The sequence below is a fragment of the Neoarius graeffei genome, chromosome 14 (assembly GCF_027579695.1).
Source record: "Neoarius graeffei isolate fNeoGra1 chromosome 14, fNeoGra1.pri, whole genome shotgun sequence".
NCBI lineage: Eukaryota > Metazoa > Chordata > Actinopteri > Siluriformes > Ariidae > Neoarius > Neoarius graeffei.
Window position 1 is genome coordinate 8,653,677 of NC_083582.1, and position 24,561 is coordinate 8,678,237.

Genomic DNA, 24,561 nt, shown 5'->3' on the forward strand with positions numbered 1-24,561 from the left:
TATATACAGACAAAGATGACCAGACAGACACAACAACACAGACAGACAAAGAAACAGACAGAAACTTTACACATACACAGAGAGAGACAGACAGAGCATATATACAGACAAAGATGACCAGACAGACACAACAACACAGACAGACAAAGAAACAGACAGAAACTTTACACATACACAGAGAGAGACAGACAGAGCATATATACAGACAAAGATGACCAGACAGACACAACAACACAGACAGACAAAGAAACAGACAGAAACTTTACACATACACAGAGAGAGACAGACAGAGCATATATACAGACAAAGATGACCAGACAGACACAACAACACAGACAGACAAAGAAACAGACAGAAACTTTACACATACACAGAGAGAGACTGCGCATACAGTACATACAGACAGAGATGGTTAGACAGACGCAACAACACAGACAGACAAAAACTTTACACATGCACAGGGACAGACAGCACATACATACAGACAGACAGAGAAACAGACAGAAACTTTACACATACACAGAGAAAGACAGACTGCGCATACAGTACATACAGACAGCGATGGTTAGACAGACGCAACAACACAGACAGACAAAAACTTTACACATACACAGAGACAGACAGCGCGTACATACAGACAGACAGAAACTTTACACATACATAGAGAGAGACAGACTGGGCATACATACATACAGACAGAGATGACCGGACAGACACAACACAGACAGACAGACAGATATATAGCAACCAACAGCATTCTTTAGAAAACAAACAGAAATGTTTTAGGGGAAAAAAAGAACAAGAAAAACTTGGTTCCATAAGTATACACACCCCTTAGCTAACCCTTTGTTAAAATATTTCTTCGCTCTGTTTGAAGTGATGATGATGATGATTTGCCCTATCTTCACTAGAACTCCAGTCCCAGCTGAAATAAAAGGCGCCTCATAGCATGATGCTGCCACCACCATGTTTCACTGTGGGTACGGTGCCGTTTTTGGTGATAAGCTCTCATTTTTGCACCAAAGATATCTTTTAGAATTACACCCATAAAGTTCTACCTTGGTCTCATCAGACCGTACCTCATTCTGCCACAGGGTTTGGGGTGAATTAGGAGACGGATATTCAGCCAGCCGACCCCACAGCTCAAACATGTGACGAATATAATAGACGTAGGGAGCAGGGCTTTGAACCAGAATTTTTTTCCTATTGGTTCGTTCCGAACAGAAACGGAATTTTAACATTTCCGGTTTTGGGTTCCACCATTAAATAGACGTTCCCGAACCGGTTAGAACAAAAAAATTTCGTTCCCGGAACGGTTAATTACGTTCCCTGTCAGCTGTTTAACAAATGGCTATAAAATTATGTCTCTGTCTCATCCAGTTTAAGCCAAATGTAGGCTAATTCTATTACAACCTTCATTAAATAAGACAAGAAATAATTCAAAACAATTATTATTTCAAATGTTGGCGATTTGGATTCTCAGTATGTCTTCCCATCTACACAAACAGAAAAAGTGCCAAAAATGAAAGATAATTCGTTTAGTGTGTTACCAAAGGCTAGTCAGGCCCTATGCATTGATAGGCTAACAGAGGTTAACGGCATTTAATGTTCGCGAGCCTCTCATTAACATGGACAAATATATTGATATCGTGTTTGAAATTGACGTTTTCGAATAACAATAGATTGCAATATTTACCTCTTATTTAAGATGTGGAGACGTGATAGTAGTCCACCCTCCCGCTCTCTCCATTCAGTCAGCGAACGTCACACAGGAAGTGAACCCCAGCGGGTCATAGAAACTTGTGCAGGAGAAGAATGACTTTTTTATTTGTAGGCTACGGAAACTTTGAGGAATGAAATAAAAACTGGTATTAACCGGTTACCATTATTTTTAATAAGCGTTTCTGCTCCGGAACATAAAAAATAATAAAGTTTCTGGTTTCGTTTCTGTTCCATGTGAAATAGAAAAAGTTCCCGGTTTTCGTTCCTTGAACCGGTTCAAAGCCCTGGTAGGGAGTGACCAGTACTCTCCAGATATTCCTGTTCCTCAGTTTTGGAAGGACGTCCTGTTCTTGGTGACATCATTGTGGTGCTCTATTTTCTCCACTTCTTGATGATGGCCTTCATGGAGTTCCATGGTACGTCTAATGTTTTGGAAATGTCTTCTTCTCTTCTCCTGATTGATGTCTTTCAACAGTGAGAGCCCATTATTATTATTATTATTATTATATAAAAACAGCTGCAGAGGTCTCTGAGCAGGTTTGGTGTTTCTGTAAGTGAAAGCTGATGTTAATGGTGTTCGTGATGTTGCTGTTGATCCACACCACAGCCTCAAATTACAAATATTTCTTCAAAATAGCAGATGATATTTTAACACAGCATCTCCCCCCGGAGAGCAGAGAAGACCCTGGGGAGGGCCGGGGGGTGGCAGCGAGAGTAAGGTTGGGGGTGAGAGTTGTGAGCAGATGTCATACAGATGGATTTATAATGGAGGATTTTCGAGCACTGAGCTGATGGACAGGATGATGGTCTCAGTGGAGTAAAATCTGTTCAGTTCCATGTTAAAGTCTGATCAGACATGTGAACGTGTGTATGATCTGCTGCAGAGAGGCACGAGGTGATGACATCATCAAAAAGTGCCAAATGAACACAGGAACAGTGATCAGTCTGTTTATCTCTTGGTCATACAGAGGTTAGAAGAGGACATGAGGAACATGGCCTGTTACATACTGACAGCTCTGTCTCTCTGTCTGTCTGTCCATCAGTTTGTCTTTCGGAATTTTTGACTAGTGTTTTGTCTGTCTATTCAAATGTATCTGAATTATTATTATTATTATTATTATTATTCACATCTGGAACCATCCATCCATCTCTTTGTCTATATCAACCTGTCATTTTATTTATCTGTCCAACTACAATCAATTTCATTATTTTTCGCACCCTTCATGAAAATGAGCAAAACTATCCATCTATCATTTCTTTATCTCTGGGTGGCACGGTGGTGTAGTGGTTAGCGCTGTCGCCTCACAGCAAGAAGGTCCGGGTTCGAGCCCCGTGGCCGGCGAGGGCCTTTCTGTGCGGAGTTTGCATGTTCTCCCCGTGTCCGCGTGGGTTTCCTCCGGGTGCTCCGGTTTCCCCCACAGTCCAAAGACATGCAGGTTAGGTTAACTGGTGACTCTAAATTGAGCGTAGGTGTGAATGTGAGTGTGAATGGTTGTCTGTGTCTATGTGTCAGCCCTGTGATGACCTGGCGACTTGTCCAGGGTGTACCCCGCCTTTCGCTCGTAGTCAGCTGGGATAGGCTCCAGCTTGCCTGCGACCCTGTAGAACAGGATAAAGCGGCTAGAGATGATGAGATGAGATTTCTTTATCTCTCTCCCTCTCATTCGTTATCTATCTATCTATCTATCTATCTATCTATCTATCTATCTATCTATCTATCTATCTATCATTTCTTTATCTCTCTCATTCATTCGCTCACTATCTATCTATCTATCTATCTATCTATCTATCTATCTATCTATCTATCTATCTATCTATCTATCTACAGTGGTGCTTGAAAGTTTGTGAACCCTTTAGAATTTTCTATATTTCTGCATAAATATGACCTAAAACATCATCAGATTTTCACACAAGTCCTAAAAGTAGATAAAGAGAACCCAGTTAAACAAACGAGACAAAAATATTACACTTGGTCATTTATTTATTGAGGAAAATGATCCAAGATTACATATTTGTGAGTGGCAAAAGTATGTGAACCTTGGTTTCAGTACCTGGTGTGACCCCCTTGTGAAGCAATAACTGCAACTAAACGTTTGCGGTAACTGTTGATCAGTCCTGCACACCGGCTTGGAGGAATTTTAGCCCATTCCTCCGTACAGAACAGCTTCAACTCTGGGATGTTGGTGGGTTTCCTCACATGAACTGCTCGCTTCAGGTCCTTCCACAACATTTCCATTGGATTAAGTTCAGGACTTTGACTTGGCCATTCCAAAACATTAAATTTATTCTTCTTTAACCATTCTTTGGTAGAACGACTTGTGTGCTTAGGGTCGTTGTCTTACTGCATGACCCACCTTCTCTTGAGATTCAGTTCATGGACAGATGTCCTGACATTTTCCTTTAGAATTTGCTGGTATAATTCAGAATTCATTGTTCCATCAATGATGGCAAGCCGTCCTGGCCCAGATGCAGCAAAACGGGCCCAAACCATGATACTAACACCACCATTTTTCACAGATGGGATAAGGTTCTTATGCTGGAATGCAGTGCTTTCCTTTCTCCAAACATAACGCTTCTCATTTAAACCAAAAATTTCTATTTTGGTCTCATCCGTCCACAAAACTTTTTTCCAATAGCCTTCTGGCTTGTCCACATGATCTTTAGCAAACTGCAGACAAGCAGCAATGTTCTTTTTGGAGAGCAGTGGCTTTCACCTTGCAACCCTGCCATGCACACCATTGTTGTTCAGTGTTCTCCTGATGGTGGACTTATGAACATTAACATTAGCCAATATGAGAGAGGCCTTCAGTTGCTTAGAAGTTACCCTGGACTCCTTTGTGACCTCGCCAACTATTACACGCCTTGCTCTTAGAGTGATCTTTGTTGGTCGACCACTCCTGGGGAGGGTAACAATGGTCTTGACTTTCCTCCATTTGTACACAATCTGTCTGACTGTGGATTGGTGGAGTCCAAACTCTTTAGAGATGGTTTTGTAACCTTTTCCAGCCTGATGAACATCAACAACGCTTTTTCTGAGGTCCTCAGAAATCTCCTTTATTTGTGCCATGATACACTTCCACAAACATGTGTTGTGAGGATCAGACTTTGATAGATCCCTGTTCTTTAAATAAAACAGGGTGCCCACTCACACCTGATTGTCATCCCATTGATTGAAAACACCTGACTCTAATTTCACCTTCAAATTATCTGCTCATCCTAGAAGTTCACATACTTTTGCCACTCACAGATATGTAATATTGGATCATTTTCCTCAATAAATAAATGACCAAGTATAATATTTTTGTCTCATTTGTTTAACTGGGTTCTCTTTATCTATTTTTAGGACTTGTGTGAAAATCTGATGATGTTTTAGGTCATATTTATGCAGAAATATAGAAAATTCTAAAGGGTTCACAAACTTTCAAGCACCACTCTATCTATCTATCTATCTATCTATCTATCTATCTATCTATCTATCTATCTATCTATCTATCTATCTATCATTTCTTTATCTCTCTCATTCATTTGCTCATTATGTATCATTTCTTTATCTCTCTCATTCATTCACTCATCTATCTATCATTTCTTTATCTCTCATTCATTTGCTCATTATCTATCTATCTATCTATCTATCTATCTATCTATCTATCTATCTATCTATCTATCTATCTATCTATCATTTCTTTATCTCTCTCATTCATTCACTCATCTATCTATCTATCTATCTATCTATCTATCTATCTATCTATCTATCTATCTATCTATCTATCTATCTATCTATCATTTCTTTATCTCTCTCATTCATTCACTCATCTATCTATCTATCTATCTATCTATCTATCTATCTATCTATCTATCTATCATTTCTTTATCTCTCTCATTCATTTGCTCATTATGTATCATTTCTTTATCTCTCTCATTCATTCACTCATCTATCTATCATTTCTTTATCTCATTCATTTGCTCATTATCTATCTATCTATCTATCTATCTATCTATCTATCTATCTATCTATCTATCTATCTATCTATCTATCATTTCTTTCTCTCTCTCATTCATTCACTCATCTATCTATCTATCTATCTATCTATCTATCTATCTATCTATCTATCTATCTATCTATCTATCATTTCTTTATCTCTCTCATTCATTTGCTCATTATGTATCATTTCTTTATCTCTCTCATTCATTCACTCATCTATCTATCATTTCTTTATCTCTCATTCATTTGCTCATTATCTATCTATCTATCTATCTATCTATCTATCTATCTATCTATCTATCTATCTATCTATCTATCTATCTATCTATCTATCTATCATTTCTTTCTCTCTCTCATTCATTCACTCATCTATCTATCTATCTATCTATCTATCTATCTATCTATCTATCTATCTATCTATCTATCTATCATAATGGAGTATAAAAGCTTCAGTAAATCTCGACTCGACTCCAGATTGGTCTGTAAACCGAGAATCTCTCGACTCTGTGACCTTTGACCTCTCACAGTCTTTAGCCTTGACTTCACTCTGTCAGCATGGCAATACGTATTGTTCTGTTTGACAGAGAGCAAATTAAACACCACCCTGAGCCCTAGTCTCTCTCTCTCTCTCTGCTAATTTATTATTCTCAGTTTTTTAACTCTGAATTCTGAAAATCATAACTTTAAAATAAGCCCTTTCCCTTAACATAAGCTCTATTTTATCCCTTCACCAGACATTTATATATTTATTTGTTTTGTTTTGGTTTTTTTTTTACTCGTTTGCTGCAATCGGTTGCTGATCCTCACCGCTTTGCATGCGCAGTGCGCGTCTGGAGTATTTTACTTCATTAGCCAAATCAATTAATTGCCTTCCCGTTAAGCAAACTACCCAGAAAGCCCCGAAGCAGCCGTCTATTGAGGCAGCGAGGAGGCTCGAAAGGCTGCTTTTAGGCCTGGCATTTACATGCAATTATCTTCTTATACAATTAACTGGATTGGGCTAATGAGCATCTTGCAGGCAGCGAGCGAATTGTGGCCCTGAATGGCAGAGCTGAGTGAGTAATTGCCGGTTCGGCATGGCGATGTTAATGGGAGCGATCTGAAAGGAGGAAAAAAAAAAACAAAAAACAAGAAAGTATGCGTTAGAGAAGAGAGGCACTTAGCCGAGCAAGAGAAACAAATATTCAACAGTCAACAACAGACAAATCGCTCAGGAGGGGAACGGCGGCCATGTTGTGGTATCATGCCAAATAAAACCGTTAATTAATAAATCAATAAAAAAGACTTTTAACATCATAGTAAAATAAAAACCCTGAATCAAAATACTCTGCTGTAATTACAAAACCAAAATATGATTATAAAAATAATATTTCAATCTACAGTAACCACATTTAAAGTATATCTTTAATAATTCTGTAGAATATTTGTCAATCTGCATCACAATATGCAAATGAGCTCTCGAACAAACTACAATTATTTTTTCATCCTGTGAACGTTCTGACCAATCACAGACATTCCAGATACATTATAGATCCTGTGCAGCACAAGGAAACACACACACACACACACCTAGGCCTGTATTAAAGACGTCATGCGGTAATTTCAGCAATCAGGCTATATCATGTGTCAAAATGTCGGGTTTGGTGGGTTATTCAAGCCCCTCGGTTTCCTGCGATCTCAGTGTCACGATGCGCCCGCTACAAGCATTTAAAGTTGACGCGCACAGCCAAATTTAGGCAGCCAGCTGTTAACTAGGTCAACTTATGTGTGACGTCATACCAGTAACCTCCCTTGGGTGATGCTGGCCTGCCGCCATGTTTTCTCTATAGCGTGCGTTTACCAGAGTTGTTTACATTGCAGATTTTGTGGATTTATTCAGTATGTGGATAATTTTGAACACTCAAAACACTATGAAATGATGTATTAATATTCTGTGATACAAAATGCCTAATCGGTGTATTGTGTTTGGCTGTAACAACACCCCATGTCGCTTTTAATAGGTCTAAGATCATCATGGGAGAGCAAAATAGATCTATAGGATAGAAACCAAAAGGCCAAATTTGGACTTGTGTCCAAATTTTACAGTGATTTATGCCACAGAGCTGCCTTTAACTAATAATTATCACTTATTACTGACGATTGTACATTTACTAAACAATACAATACAAAGCTCAATACTCCCAGCCTATAACATACTGAATATCAAGTTAAAATCAACCGCAATAAAAGGAAAATGATGAAAACTGGAATATCAAGGGGTCTACTGTATCAGAAGGCCCACTGCATTTCGCGAGATCGCAAGCTGTCAAGTTGCTAGAATTCAATCTTTCTAGCTATACTTTCACCCCCTACAGCTATCAGTATTACACATAATCATAGATTAATCACACAGCATTCTAATTCAAGTGAAAATGGTCTTTAAAAATACACACAAGTAGTGATTTAGTCAGAGAAACCAACCAAAACAAGTCTTCAAGTCGCTGGTCTTCTTCATTCTCGTCTTCGTTTCTGTTGTTGTCAGAACTGTCCTCATTTTCTTCTGAAGATGAGCGCTCAGGTTCAAATCTGTAAGGCTGGATACCACCAGGACATTCAGCTGTCAAAATCTCTACTTGTGGGCCATTTTCTTCTTCTGTATCGGTAAAATCAAAGCTAATTTCCTCAGCATCGCTCCTATTTTCTGGTGTGTCCGTCATTGCAACTGCACCGAGTGGTTACTGGTATGACGTCACGTAGCTGTTCCATTGACCAAGAGGGGGCGCTGCGAACGCGGGAAATTTCAAGTGATGGGCATGACCAAATAAGGACCGATTACAACCGCGGGAAGCTTTTGAAAAATCGACGGTCAATTTATTTCGAATCTCGAAAGCATTCTGGTGCAGAATAATGCGACTTTTATCGCCACTGCGTGACGCCTTTAACTCAGAGTTTTTCAACTGAATTGCTTTGAATTTCTTATTCCATGGAAGATTCTCTAAAAGTAAAGTAAAACAAGTCTCTTTTGTTGCAAGATCAAACTGGATAAAATGAAACACAACAGAATTACAGTGCTCAGTTTCATCATATACGCTTACACACGGTCACACGATGGGAGCAGAAATTCTACTGAATGTTCGAGTGACCATCATCTGCTCAAACACGTAGGATCAGGACAACGAGAGCTGGAACATGGAGAAAAGTTTCTGATTCAGAGACAGATGACAGACTCGAGTCGAGTCGGAGACAAAACAGACCCTACACCAGAAATGACTCCATTACTACAGCTTTGAGACAGTTCAGATGGACTGGTTTGAGCGTTTCAGAAACTGCTGATCTCCTGGGGTTTCCACACACAACAGTTTCTAGAGTTTACAAAGAATGGTGCAGAAAACAAACAAACAAAAAAACATTGAGTGAGTGAGCGACAGTTCTGTGGGTGGAAAAAAAAAACAAATGCCTCGTTGATAAGAGAGGTCAGAAGAAAATGCAGATTGGTTCGAGTTGTTTTTTTTTTTTTGCCAGGAAGGATATAGTAACTCATATAATCACTCTTTACAACCGTGGTGAGCAGAAAAGCATCTCAGCATGCAACAGAAAACAGAAGAACGCATTGGGTTCCACTCCTGTGAAGAACAGAAATCTTAGCATCAACAAGTTTCTATTAAAGTGGCCACTCACAGCTATAAGTTGTGAGTGGGCGGGGCAAAGCAGGGCATGGTGAGGGTGGAGTCAAAGCAAGGTCAATGTGTTCTGTTCACAGATAGCTCACTAAATAACCACACTCTGAATGTACGGTGTGGTTTTGGACACCGTCTTAATAACAATATAAACAATTCAGAACTGATCTCAGAGCAGTGTAAAACTCAACCATGCCAAAAACTTTAGAAGAGACACTATTTTTTTTTTATTTGTGATTGGAAAACATATTTATTTATTCTGGATTCAAGCTAAAGGCGTTTATCTCTTACGTGTATGTAAAGTGGCAGATGTGTTTTGATTCATTGCTTTGATTCATCGATTTGACTCATTTTGATTCAATGCATGAGTCATTTAAATAACTGCATTAATTCATTTATTACCTTGATTCCTTTTGATTCAGTGCATTGACTCATTTTAATTCATCACATTTATTATTTTGATTCAGTTTGATTCAGGGGCAGCACGGTGGTGTAGTGGTTAGCGCTGTCGCCTCACAGCAAGAAGGTCCGGGTTCGAGCCCCGTGGCTGGCAAGGGCCTTTCTGTGCGGAGTTTGCATGTTCTCCCCGTGTCCGCATGGGTTTCCTCCACAGTCCAAAGACATGCAGGTTAGGTTAACTGGTGACTCTAAATTGACCGTAGGTGTGAATGTGAATGGTTGTCTGTGTCTATGTGTCGGCCCTGTGATGATCTGGCGACTTGTCCAGGGTGTACCCCGCCTTTCGCCCGTAGTCAGCTGGGATAGGCTCCAGCTTGCCTGCGACCCTGTAGAACACGAGAAAGCGGCTACAGATAATGAGATGAGATGAGTTTGATTCACTGCGACAATTTGTTTTGATTCATTGTTTTGACTCATCGTGTTGCTTCAGTGCATGATGCATTTAAGTCACTGTATTAATTAATTTGAGTCATGTTTCATTTTGATTCATTTTAATTCCGTGCACTGACTCATTTCACCATTTTTGATTTAAATCACTGCATGGATTTATATTGAGTCGTTGCATTGATTCTTGTTGATTCTTTCCTTCATTGCGCTGACTCATTTTGATTCACTGCTTTGACTCACTTTAATTCAGTGCATTGACCCCTTTTGATTCATTATTTTGATTCATCATTTTCTTTCAGTGCATGATTCATTTGAATCATTGTACTAATTCATCTGAGTCATTACATTGATTCATTGCTTATGTGGATTTTACTCATTTTGATTCACTGCTTTGACTCGCTTTAATTCATGAATTAATCTTGACTTGTTTTGACTCAGTGGACTGATTCAGTTTGGTTTGATGCTTTGACTCATTTTGTATCAGTGCACTGAATCATTTTCAGCTTAAATTCATGTATTTTGATTCACCGCTTTGACACGTATTATTTGATTTGACTCATTTTGATTCAGCGTGTTCCTTTTCTGAAATCATTGAATTCATTTTGAGTTCAGTAACTGTACTGATTTGTGTTTAATTAATTATTTGATTCATGTTAATTCAGCACGTCGAGTCATTGTTTTCACTGATTTATGTCGATTCATCGCACTGACTGATCTGAACTGATTGCTCGGACTCATTTTGCTGGAGTACTGTAACTAATTGTGATGATGATTTTATGAGTGTATTATATTTAAAGAGCCGTGATCACGCGGTGAGGCGATGCGACACAGCGCCTGGTCCTCAGCACGTTGTTCTGGGGCGGCGCAGGTGTGAACACAATACATGGCTTTTAACAGTTCCTCCTTTCATCACCTCCTCGCTCTTCACACTGAAATTGCGATACAAATACGCCATTCTGTAAACCAAGCCGTGTGCTTTTGTCCTGCACTCGCCACTCACTGCCTCATAAACACTCCTTTACCTCGCCCAAAAAAGTTGACAGGTGTCATTTTCTGACAGTGATTACAAAAGAGGTGATAATATAATAACTTTGTGTGTGTGTGTGTGTGTGTGTGTGTGTGTGTGTGTGTGTGTGTGTGTGTGTGTGTGCGCGCACTGAGAGCCTTTAGCACATTTGTCTCGATGCGCTTTGCAAACTCGGGTCATTTTAAATGATGAAAAAGTTTAATTAATGCCAAAACGATGACCAGAGATGATTGAAAAAAATTCAACATTAGGATTTAGACACACACACACACACAATGTCAGTGATACTATAACTTGACTGCAGTGCCATCTGTTGGTGAATATAAGATAAATAAATAGATGCTGAGTATGAAATAAATCACTTTAAACAGTGTACGCTCTCAATCCTATTTATTTATTTATTTTTGTTTTTTTGTTAATTGATTCATTCATTCATTCATTCTTTAGCTTTCCAAAAGAAAGGTCCACAGTGTAAACTATTAGCCCCACTGTATTCCATGTTCAGTGTCTGAAGTTCACTTGTCTCACTGTCCTTCATATCTCTCTCTCTCTCTCTCTCTCTCACTCACTCGCTCTCTCTCAATTAAAAAAAAAAAAATCTTGTTTTACTGGCATGATAAATTCTCTCTCTCTCTATCTCGTTATGTGTCTCTCTCTTTCTCTCTCCATTACATGTCTTACCTGTACTTCATCTCTCTCTTTATCTCATTTTATCTCACTTTATCTCCTTTGCCTTGCTGTCTCTCTCTTTCTCTCTCTCATTTTATCTGTCTCACTGTCGTATTCTAGCTTTCTTTCACAAAAAAGTGAAAGAAAGCTAACTCTCTCATGTTATCTCTCTATATCCCTTCCTGTCCCACTTTATTTCCCACTTGGTATCAGTCTCTCTCTCTCTCTCTCTCTCTCTCCCTAATCTCTCTCTCTCTCTCTCTCTCTCTCTCAATTAAAAAAACTTGCTTTATTTGCATGATAAATTCTCTCTCTGTGTCTCTTTCTTTCTCTTCATTACATGTCTTACTTCATCTCTCTCCCTCTCTCCATCTCATTTTGTCTCATTATCTCCTTTGCCTCATTTCTCTCTCTCTCTCTCTCTCTCTCTCATTTTATTAGTCTCTTGATCTCTAGCTGTCTCACTGTCTTATTCTACCTTTCTTTCATTTTCCTCTCTCACTATCTCATGTTATCTCTCTATATCTCTTCCTGTCTCACTTTATTTCCCACTCTGTATCTGAGTCTCTCTCTCCAATCTCTTTCACTCTCTCTCTCAATTAAAAAAAAAAAACTTGCTTTATTGGCTTGATAAATTCTCTCTCTCTCGTTATGCATCTCCCTCTTTCTCTCTCCATTATCTGTCTTACTTCATCTCTCTCCATCTCTCTCCCATTGTCTCACTTTATCTTTCTCTACCTACCTCTCTCTCTCTCTTTCCCCAGGTGTTCAGTGTGTAATGTGTGTAGTTGTGGCTCGTTTTTCAGCTTCAGGCCTGCGGTGTTATTGATTTCTGTAAACAGGACTGTAATAAATGGACAGTATGTTTCTGCTGCACACCACCTCTTGGTTATTTACTCACTCACTGCTTCCACGTGTGTGTGTGTGTGTGTGTGTGTGTGTGTGTGTGTGTGTGTGCGCGTGCGTGCGTTACAGAGATGCTGTTAATATCAGGATGATGGAAGCACTACCATTATGACACTGTATTCGTATTCGCTCCTGGCCGAAATGGAAAATGATCTTTCTCTTTTGTACAAAATGTGAGCTTTATTTAAAAAAAAAAAAGAGGCAAAGGAGCTGCCTTTAGTGAGGTCCCTGAAGATGTAATTGTGTCACTATATTCGTTTATATTTGTGTGTGTGCACTCTAACCTGTGGAGTGTGTCCCAGCAGAGCCCACAGTGTCTCAGTACCTAGGCTCCACCCCCTGCTGAACTCGAGCACGTCCGTTTCCTGTCTGTCGAGGGCGAGGTGCTGGCAACCCTGAAAATCGCCCTTCAGCTCAGTGCCGCCCCTCAGCTGCACCACGTCCCACGTCCCCAACCGTCCCAGCACGTCTCGCACCGCCCCCATCTGCCTGAATGACAGGTGACCTGGCCAATCAGAATCAGAGAATCATCAGAAACACATTCGAGGAGCGTGTCCCAAATTATAATGCATCACAGACGAGATTGTAATAATTGTAAGTGAGAATACGAACAGAAAAAAAAGCATCCCAATCACAAGAAATAACAGATAACACTTTGCCTAGCCAAAATATTCCTCATCAATGAAGCACATCAAGCGTTTTCACTGTGCTAGCGGTCAGTGCTAAGCATAAAGGCAGCGCTGTTTTAGTCATACAGCTCCTTCGCTTCGCAATTTATCAACACATCTGAGGTAAATGTTGATGTTCCGGATGGCTCTGTGTCATTTCCACTGTCACTCTCTGTTTACACCATTTACATGAAAGACTAGCAAGAAATAATTAGCCGGCTCACACTGAATACCTCGCTACAACACCTTCATCAGTCAAATGAGGTGTGTTGATTATGCTACAATCAAATGCACTTGTGTTCACCATGTTAGCAGTCAATGCTAAGTGTAACTCCAGTGTCATCTTAATTCTACAACCCTGATTCCAAAAAAGTTGGGACAAACTACAAATTGTAAATAAAAACAGAATGCAATGATGTGGAAGTTTCAAAATTCCATATTTTATTCAGAATAGAACACTGATGACATATCAAATGTTTAAACTGAGAAAATGTATCATTTAAAGAGAAAAATTAGGTGATTTTAAATTTCATGACAACAACACATCTCAAAAAAGTTGGGACAAGGCCATGTTTACCACTGTGAGACATCCCCTTTTCTCTTTACAACAGTCTGTAAACGTCTGGGGACTGAAGAGACAAGTTGCTCAAGTTTAGGGATAGGAATGTTAACCCATTCTTGTCTAATGTAGGATTCTAGTTGCTCAACTGTCTTAGGTCTTTTTTGTCGTATCTTCCGTTTTATGATGCGCCAAATGTTTTCTATGGGTGAAAGATCTGGACTGCAGGCTGGCCAGTTCAGTACCCGGACCCTTCTTCTACACAGCCATGATGCTGTAATTGATGCAGTATGTGGTTTGGCATTGTCATGTTGGAAAATGCAAGGTCTTCCCTGAAAGAGATGTCGTCTGGATGGGAGCACATGTTGTTCTAGAACCTGGATATACCTTTCAGCATTGATGGTGTCTTTCCAGATGCGTAAGCTGCCCATGCCACACGCACTAATGCAACCCCATACCATCAGAGATGCAGGCTTCTGAACTGAGCGCTGATAACAACTTGGGTCGTCCTTCTCCTCTTTAGTCCGAATGACACGGCGTCCCTGATTTCCATAAAGAACTTCAAATTTTGATTCGTTTGACCACAGAACAGTTTTCCACTTTGCCACAGTCCATTTTAAATGAGCCTTGGCCCAGAGAAGATGTCTGCGCTTCTGGATCATGTTTAGATACGGCTTCTTCTTTGAACTATAGAGTTTTAGCTGGCGGCGGCGGATGGCACGGTGAATTGTGTTCACAGATAATGTTCTCTGGAAATATTCCTGAGCCCATTTTGTGATTTCCAATACAGAAGCATGCCTGTATGTGATGCAGTGCCGTCTAAGGGCCCGAAGATCACGGGCACCCAGTATGGTTTTCCGGCCTTGACCCTTACGCACAGAGATTCTTCCAGATTCTCTGAATCTTTTGATGATATTATGCACTGTAGATGATGATATGTTCAAACTCTTTGCAATTTTACACTGTCGAACTCCTTTCTGATATTGCTCCACTATTTGTCAGCGCAGAATTAGGGGGATTGGTGATCCTCTTCCCATCTTTACTTCTGAGAGCCGCTGCCACTCCAAGATGCTCTTTTTATACCCAGTCATGTTAATGACCTATTGCCAATTGACCTAATGAGTTGCAATTTGGTCCTCCAGCTGTTCCTTTTTTGTACCTTTAACTTTTCCAGCCTCTTATTGCCCCTGTCCCAACTTTTTTGAGATGTGTTGCTGTCATGAAATTTCAAATGAGCCAATATTTGGCATGAAATTTCAAAATGTCTCACTTTCGACATTTGATATGTTGTCTATGTTCTACTGTGAATACAATATCAGTTTTTGAGATTTGTAAATTATTGCATTCCGTTTTTATTTACAATTTGTACTTTGTCCCAACTTTTTCGGAATCGGGGTTGTAGTCTTTTTTAGTATTTTACCATCATATCTGAGATAAATGTTGACGTTCCAGATGGTTCTGTGATGTTTCCACTGTCGCTCTGGTTTTACTTCGTCTGTATAAAAGACTTTTATAAAGCTAAATCATTAGCCATGGTCATTAGCTGCTTTCCCCTCAGTGTAAATATTTTTCCAGTTGCCGAGCAGCTGTCTAACACGACATAATGTAGGTTTATATATGTAAGTGGTGTGACTCTCTGACCCGAGATCCATGAGGGTGTGATGGTATCTCGGATCCAGGTGATGTAACCCTCCCTGAGTGAGCACAGAAACATCTCCATGTCACCGTGAGAGACCAGGTCCTTCCTTTTCCTCAGCTCCATATCCAGGTGACAGTGCGGTGAGAGGAAGAGGATTCTGGGTAAAAACAATGTGGGCTTGATGTTCACGCCACACTGCTGCATGTAGCTGCACAGGTCTCTGGTCTTCATCTAAGAAAACACACAACTTTAGACTTTGGTTCTTTCATCATTTACTCGTCATAATAAGACAACTTACTAAACACAAATTAACAACAACAACAACAACAACAACAACAAAAAGTACAGTTTTACCCTGATTCAAGCACTGAGCTGTGTGTTGATGTTAGCCACTTATGCTAAATGCAATTACAGTCTCAGTTTAATCTTTTTTTAGTGATTTACCAAAACTTCTGAGGTAAATGTTGACATTTCGGGTGGTTCCGTTTCATTTCCACTATAGCTACATGTTAGCTAGTAAAATCGTAGCCTTAAAAATACTCTCAGCCTCCATATAGCTCAGTTGCCTAGCAACAGCGTCCTCGTGATTCAAACACGTTGATTCTTCTATGTTCAAATGCAGTTATAGCTTCAATTTAACAACAAATCTGAGGTAAATGTTGATGTTCTAAATGGTTCCGTCTCATTTCCACTGTTTCTGTGTCTTTACTTCATCTGTATTAAAGACTACACAAGCTACATGCTAGCTAGCTGCATTGCCTAGCAACAGTGTCTTCATAATTCAAGCATGTTTGGTATTTCGCCATGTTTACATCTAGTTGCATGTTTACCATGTTAGCAGTTAATGCTAAGTGTAATTTACGAACACATCTGAGGTAAATGTTGATGTTCCAGAAGGTTCTGTCTCATTTTTACTGTCACTATGTCTTTGCACAGTATACAAAAGACTACACACGCTACATGCTAGCTCGTAAAAGTCATAGCCTTAATAATTCACTTAATAATAAGAAAGCTAGAGTGGTTAGAAACCCCAATAGACCACTCCAAGTCATTTTAAGCAGTGAAACAAATGGAAATATCTTCTGCACCAAGCCACAAGTCACTATTTTCGATGCTTGCAATATTCCAAAAAGAATCTGCAACAATTCTGAGACATCCTACAGCCATAGATCATAAATTGCAACGTAAAACTGAAGATATTTTGTCAAAGTATTTATATTTTAAATTCTTTCAGCTGATCCATTCCATTTTCGTATGGTTATTCCATAGTAATGGACCTGAACCAGCCTCGGAAAAAAGGTAAGGCATGTTTTGTTCAAAGCTTTCATGTATGACATGAAGAAAAAGTTCGAGATGGGGTTTCGAGGAATCACTAACAGTGAATTTGCGGGGCTTTTGCTGCACATAGAGCTAGCAGAGTAGCGGTCATGTGCTTTCAGAACAAAAACAATGAATCTGATTAATGCTTTAAAAGCAAAATATTAAAGGAGGAGCGGAAATGTCCTTTTGGAATGTGAACTAAAAACTAAACTGTCATGTTTGGCCATTTTTGGGCGCATTGTTAAAGCCAAACAAAACCCAAAAATAAATGTCATTTGCTGAACATGGCAAGTGCCATGACGTGCCTCCCACACATCTCATCTCATTATCTGTAGCTGCTTTATCCTGTTCTACAGGGTCGCAGGCAAGCTGGAGCCTATCCCAGCTGACTACGGGCGAAAGGCGGGGTACACCCTGGACAAGTCGCCAAGTCATCACAGGGCTGACACACAGACACAGACAACCATTCACACCTACAGTCAATTTAGAGTCACCAGTTAACCTAACCGTGGTAGATGTCTTTGGACTGTGGGGGAAACCGGAGCACCTGGAGGAAACCCATGCGGACACGGGGAGAACATGCAAACCCCGCACAGAAAGGCCCTCGCCAGCCACGGGGATCGAACCCGGACCTTCTTGCTGTGAGGCAACAGCGCTAACCACTACACCACCGTGCCACCCCCTCCCACACATTTCAATTAAAAACTAAATTTTCTAACAATAATTTACCCATTTTAAAAGTTATGATATTGCTAAAAATAGGATTATATGGCCACAGCCATTTGCACTGAAACTGGATATCCACTTGTGATGTAACCGGAGCACTAGTATGCCATTCCCCTTAATAAAACAGAGCCATCAAATAAAGGCTTCTAATTCTAAAAAAAAAATCCCCAGGCGCCACTACACTTTCTCTCTCTCTCCCTCTCTCTGTGTTCACATTCAAAGAAAGAACTTCACTGTGCTGTAATGTATACGTGACAGATAAAGGCTTCTAATTCTAAAAATCTAATCAGAAATTTTCTGTAACCATGTGATTTTTACTGGCAACAAAATCAACCAACTTCACTTTTATGAAGTTAAATCTCACTCGGCTAGATAATGCATATGCAGTACTGACACAGATACCAGTAAACAATGGCCACTGTCACAGCTACAGGATTCTTGTCATCTAAAAAGTTTGTGTTTCTCAGTGAATAAAAACGATCAAAAGCACGTCACATAAAAATACAAGGAAAAGTAAATTTTTTGAGAAAAAAAAAATCACGAGTCGCCGGTGATGGAGCATTTATAGGGAGCAAAACAGTTTCTCTAAGGTTGGATATGAGTGTGCTCACTGTTTATGTGTGTGTGTTTTCATTGCTTCAATGATCACTCTTATTTTTACAGCCAAACGCTTGACACTCGGCATCTTCAAGTTTGTTTACAACAATTTAGAGGCGATGTATCCACTAGATCTCAGCCTCGGTAAGTCATGTGGTGTGTAAGTGATGTCATAATCTCAGACTCTTTCGTGCACTTTATACTCAGAGCGCGATATTTGAAACTCGAAGAAAGTGAGATGAAAGCGCCTCAGGAAGTTTTATTTTAAAAGAAAAACTATCCGTACACAGTATACAGGTACAAATATGAACAAGTGGATAATCAAACATGTCTTGTATGGGTATTATCTGCCAGTATAAAGGAGGTCATTTATTTATTTATTTATTTATTTGGGGGGGGGGGGGGGGGGGCTTGGCGTTAAAACCAGAGGTGGGTAGTAACGCGCTACATTTACTCCGTTACATTTACTTGAGTAACTTTTTGGATGAATTGTACTTGTAAGAGTAGTTTTAATGCAGCATACTTTTTACTTTTACTTGAGTATATTTGTGAAGAAGAAGCGGTACTTTTACTCCGTTATTCTGCTCATTACTCGCTACTTTATTTTTATTGATCCGTGCGATGCGTGGTCTGTTTGTTTATGTTTTGTCGAGACTTCCAGCAGAGGCTCTGTCACATGACAGCATCTCACCAATCACATGGAGCAGCCAGAGCCATAGTGGGAGGAGCTATGGTTTAACTCCGTTTCGCCAGTCAAACAGAGCCACGCCGCCGCGCGCACCCGCACACAAAATTCCCGCGGCAAGAGCAGTCCAGGTGGAAAAGAGCACGGAAGCAGAAGGAAAATGGCAGAGACAGCGGCCAGCGTTTCTCATCAAGCCGAAGAGGCACACCCCTGGCCACACATACAAACCACGTTCACTCTCCAAACAACAAAAAATAATAGTTATGTTATGCGGTGTCACATGTGTCTCCCCAAACCAGTGGACGTTTCAGCTATAAAAACTCAACGTCGAATTTGAGGAAACACATTGCGTTAAGTAGGCTGTGTGCTTTTGGCTGTCTTCGTAGGCAGACGTTAGCCCTGTTGTAACATCATAAATAACTGTAAAATACATTGTTTTGTGGAAATCTATTGACGCACTGCGGCCTCAGACGGCAAGATAACACACACACACACACACACCAGAGAACCAAGAAATAAAACTACAAAAAAATCTTCCTAACAATCACTTTTTATTGATGTGAAACCAAAAAATGCTCATGAAAATAAGGCTGCTCGCCTAATGTCAGCTCCTCAATAGCGTTACAGTTGTACACGGCTCTGGTCAAAAACTGGGAATGGAAGACTGGTGAAAACTTACTAAATAACAAAACGCCTAACATATCGTTTGTGAAATCTCCATCTTTCAAGCTGCTGTATTTGTTGTGGATTAGAGGGATTTGTGAAGACTTTAGCTGTTTTTTTCTGTGAGATTTGTTTTATTATTTGTCCACAAGTGCTTGTTCACAAAAGGAAGGGCATTAGCTTGTTAGCTTGACCGCTTGCTAGCAATCCCCACCACCACCCAGCCAAGCTGGGCACCGGCAGCTAGTTAGCAACCTTTCTGCTGGTTACTTCCACTTGCTAACTCCTCTGCGAGATGCAGTAAACAACTTTTTGGGAGATGAAAGGATCGTTGATCGCATCCTACAGGATTATTTCCAGTCTTTTTCGTACGAGGAGATATTACGTGTGATGTTCAGCTGCTGTTAAAGCTGAACAGTCACTTCACTGAGTGAACATGCACGCGCGCACACACACAGTGTTATGGTTTATGTGCAGACTGCCTTGAGCTTCTTGTTATTGTTAATACACAGAACTACACACACACAGTTTATATGTGTGAAATATATATGAAATCTCTGCCTGTTATGACATCCTGATCAATAAACAAAGAAGTTACTCAGCAGTTACTCAGTACTTGAGTAGTTTTTTCACTTAGGCTACATCCACACGACAACGGCAACGAGATGTTATTTAAAAATATATCGCGTCCAAATGGGCAACAATCAGTAAAGTATCAGGTCCATATGGCAACGCAACGCTTGCTGAAAACGATGCAATACACATGCCACACCTCTAGGGGCGCTGTAAGACGGTCCCTTCGGAGACACCAGAACAATAGAAGAAGTAAGGACGCATGCGCATAAACTATTATGCGCGAGACTTCATATTAGCCACAAAGTCAGGAAAATCTGTTTGTAAAATTACATTATAATGACCAAATACAATGAAAAGTATTTTTCCAGTCTCACCTGTGAAAGGTAATCCCATGTGATCTCGTTTGGACAGCAAACCTGTTGGTACAGTTAAACGCAGCTAATCTTTATTCTCCGCTTTGACCTATCCAAAATGGCGGCGAGGATGCCACATGATTCTATGCGGAAGGTGGCATCTTTAATGGTCCGGAATAAATTGAATGATACACGTTGATGGATTAATTTGCTGTTTCTCACCTGTGAAAGGTAATCCCATATGATCTCGTTTGGACGGTAAACCTGTTGGTACAGTTAAACGCAGCTAATCTTTATTCTCCGCTTTGACCTCTCCAATATGGCGGCGAGGATGACGTATGATTCTACGCGGAAGGCAGCGTCTTTAATGGTCCGGAATAAATTGGATTAATTTGCTCCTCTACGCCCTTTTTGAGGAATGTATTGTCGGACTTAAATCAACATCTGAAGAGGTGAGATCGCTCCTTTTTTCCTGGCGGGATTGCACCATTACACAATAAATATTCACAGTGAAAATATTTTGTAAGCGCGTTTCATGAACCAAGTTATAGGCTTTGTTGACAACTCGCATTGCAATGAGAAGATCATTGGCACTACTGGTGTTAAGAATCAGACCATTTCATAAATGAATATTTTGCTGTAGAGCTGCAGTGTTTGTACAATTGCATGTTTTTGCTTCACTATTACTGTCACTATTCTGCTTCTTGCATTACTACTGTGAACTAACACTGAACATAATAAAAATAATAATAATATCCAAGCTCGTGTTTCACTCTCACTAGTGCTCTGTAAGGCTTTTTCCTGGTGATATCCTGGTGATATTCGTTACACTTCTACCCGGCGTGAAGCACTCACAGTCATGTGGTTGTGACGTCATCGTAAACAAATCCGTTCTACTCATCCAGACGACTTCACAACGGCAACGTTGCCAGATCTTTCCACTCTGGAACCCATTCTCAAAAAGATTGCGTTTTGGGCACCCAAAACGCCGGTGCTGTGTGGACGCCAGGCCTAAACGATAAGCAATTGTATCGGAGTCACCTGAACCCGTTGCCGTGTGGACAGGGCCTTAGTACTTTTTACTCTTACTCAAGTAATTAATTGGACGACTACTTTTTACTTTTACTTCTCATCTCATTATCTCTAGCCGCTTTATCCTGTTCTACAGGGTCGCAGGCAAGCTGGAGCCTATCCCAGCTGACTACGAGCGAAAGGCGGGGTACACCCTGGACAAGTCGCCAGGTCATCACAGGGCTGACACATAGACACAGACAACCATTCACACTCACATTCACACCTACGGTCAATTTAGAGTCACCAGTTAACCTAACCTGCATGTCTTTGGACTGTGGGGGAAACCGGAGCACCCGGAGGAAACCCACGCGGACACGAGGAGAATATGCAAACTCCGCACAGAAAGGCCCTCGCCGGCCACGGGGCTCGAACCCGGACCTTCTTGCTGTGAGGCGACAGCGCTAACCACTACACCACCGTGCCACCCTTTACTTTTACTTGAGTAATATTATTCTAAAGTAACAATACTCTTACTTGAGTACAATTTTTGGCTACTCTACCCACCTCTGGTTAAAACATCCATCATGACTAGGTCAGAACTTTCTGACAGACCAGAACAAATTCTCATCTCATCTCATTATCTCTAGCCACTTTATCCTTCTACAGGGTCGCAGGCAAGCTGGAGCCTATCCCAGCTGACTACGAGCGAAAGGCGGGGTACACCCTGGACAAGTCGCCAGGTCATCACAGGGCTGACACATAGACACAGACAACCATTCACACTCACATTCACACCTACGGTCAATTTAGAGTCACCAGTTAACCTAACCTGCATGTCTTTGGACTGTGGGGGAAACCGGAGCACCCGGAGGAAACCCACGCGGACACGGGGAGAACATGCAAACTCCACACAGAAAGGCCCTCACCGGCCCCGGGGCTCGAACCCAGGACCTTCTTGCTGTGAGGCGACAGCGCTAACCACTACACCACCGTGCCGCCCAGAACAAATTCTGGAACAAATTTAATATAGTAGTAATTTTCTTTTTAATTTTTACTACTACGAATAATAATAATAATAATAATAATAATAATAAATGTTTCTGACTTCTTGTAGCAAGTGTGTACTCAAAGTGTAAAGCTTGGTGCATGTACTTTATTACATAAATTAGATTTTTAGACTTCCATATTTCCATTAAAACATGTACAGTATACTGTGAAATAATTCTCTCTTTCTCATACTGTAAATATGTTCCAGAGAACCAATCACTGTTCTGCGACTGAGTCAAACACTGCTGTGCGTTTTTCAGGAAGCAGTCAAACCATAAACACGACCTGGCCTAACCTCAGTAGAAGTGTGTGTGAGAGGCCCTTATGGAAAACTGCCATCATCATCATCATCATCATCATCATTATATCAGCCTCAGCACCAGAGCGGTGCTCATCAGTGACCCTGGTTCAATTTTTTGCATTTTGTATGTGTTCTGTAATTGCTACTCTACATACAGAGGAAGCTGTTCATAAGTTTATAGCTCTTTATGGACATTAAAGTTTCTAAGTGCCATAGTTCAGTGCAGCGCTTCATAACCACTTCAGCTGGCTGAGTGTGAGACAGAGCTTTCTCATAAACATTCATATAAACCACACAAAGTGCACTTTTACTTATTTACAAAACAGAAAATCAGCCTCAAGAGTGTGTCAGAGTGCGAGTGTGTAATCTGTTTACTGGTGTTTACTTTCAGCTTTGGAATGACGACTGAGGTCTGAAGAAAGAAGGTGGAATCAAACAGGGATCACTGACTCCTGAACGAATCATTTGTATGGAACGACTCTACTGAATCAGTTAAACCGGCTCATGAGTCATCTAAAACTAATAGTTAACAAATGAATACATGTATTAGTATTTAACCATGACTTATAATTGTTAATAGGGTGACATTGTCTGCAAGAAGATGTTTATTTAACATTTACGGGAGGAGTCACCAGTGTCAGTGTCTCTGTAACAGTCAGAGGTAAAGCTTTCAGTTTTCTGACATCTTCAGGACAGAGAAGTTTACACTTCGTAACACGACAAGCTACAGTATGTTTTATTTATTTAATTTTATTAACTTTACAGTGGTGCTTGAAAGTTTGTGAACCCTTGAGGATTTTCTATATTTCTGCATAAATATGACCTAAAACATCATCAGATTTTCACACAAGTCCTAAAAGTAGATAAAGAGAACCCAGTTAAACAAATGAGACAAAAATATTATACTTGGTCATTTATTTATTGAGGAAAATGATCCAATATTACATATCTGTGAGTGGCAAAAGTATGTGAACCTTTGCTTTCAGTATCTGGTGTGACCCTCTTGTGCAGCAATAACTGCAACTAAACGTTTCCAGTAACTGTTGATCAGTCCTGCACACCGGCTTGGAGGAATTTTAGCCCATTCCTCCATACAGAACAGCTGTTGGTGGGTTTCCTCACATGAACTGCTCGCTTCAGGTCCTTCCACAGCATTTCGACTGGATTAAGGTCAGGACTTTGACTTGGCCATTCCAAAACATTAACTTTATTCTTCTTTAACCATTCTTTGGTAGAACGACTTGTGTGCTTAGGGTTGTTGTCTTACTGCATGACCCACCTTCTCTTGAGATTCAGTTCATGGACAGATGTCCTGACATTTTCCTTTAGAATTCGCTGGTATAATTCAGAATTCATTGTTCCATCAATGATGGCAAGCTGTCCTGGCCCAGATGCAGCAAAACAGGCCCAAACCATGATACTACCACCAACATGTTTCACAGATGGGATAAGGTTCTTATGCTGGAATGCAGTGTTTTCCTTTCTCCAAACATAACGCTTCTCATTTAAACCAAAAAGTTCTATTTTGGTCTCATCCGTCCACAAAACATTTTTCCAATAGCCTTCTGGCTTGTCCACGTGATCTTTAGCAAACTGCAGACGAGC

The 24,561-nt window shown here is 40.4% G+C and overlaps 1 protein-coding gene across 1 annotated transcript in view; it reads right to left on the minus strand.

The window, feature by feature from the left end:
• Window positions 1-24,561, minus strand: part of si:zfos-911d5.4 (uncharacterized) — a 133,709-nt gene that overhangs the window by 37,152 nt on the left and 71,996 nt on the right. The window contains exons 6-7 of the mRNA XM_060940377.1: window positions 15,677-15,905; window positions 13,093-13,313 (exon numbers count right to left, since the gene is read on the minus strand). Of these exons, the coding sequence (XP_060796360.1) occupies window positions 13,093-13,313; window positions 15,677-15,905 (450 nt within the window). The remainder of the gene's footprint in view (window positions 1-13,092; window positions 13,314-15,676; window positions 15,906-24,561) is intronic.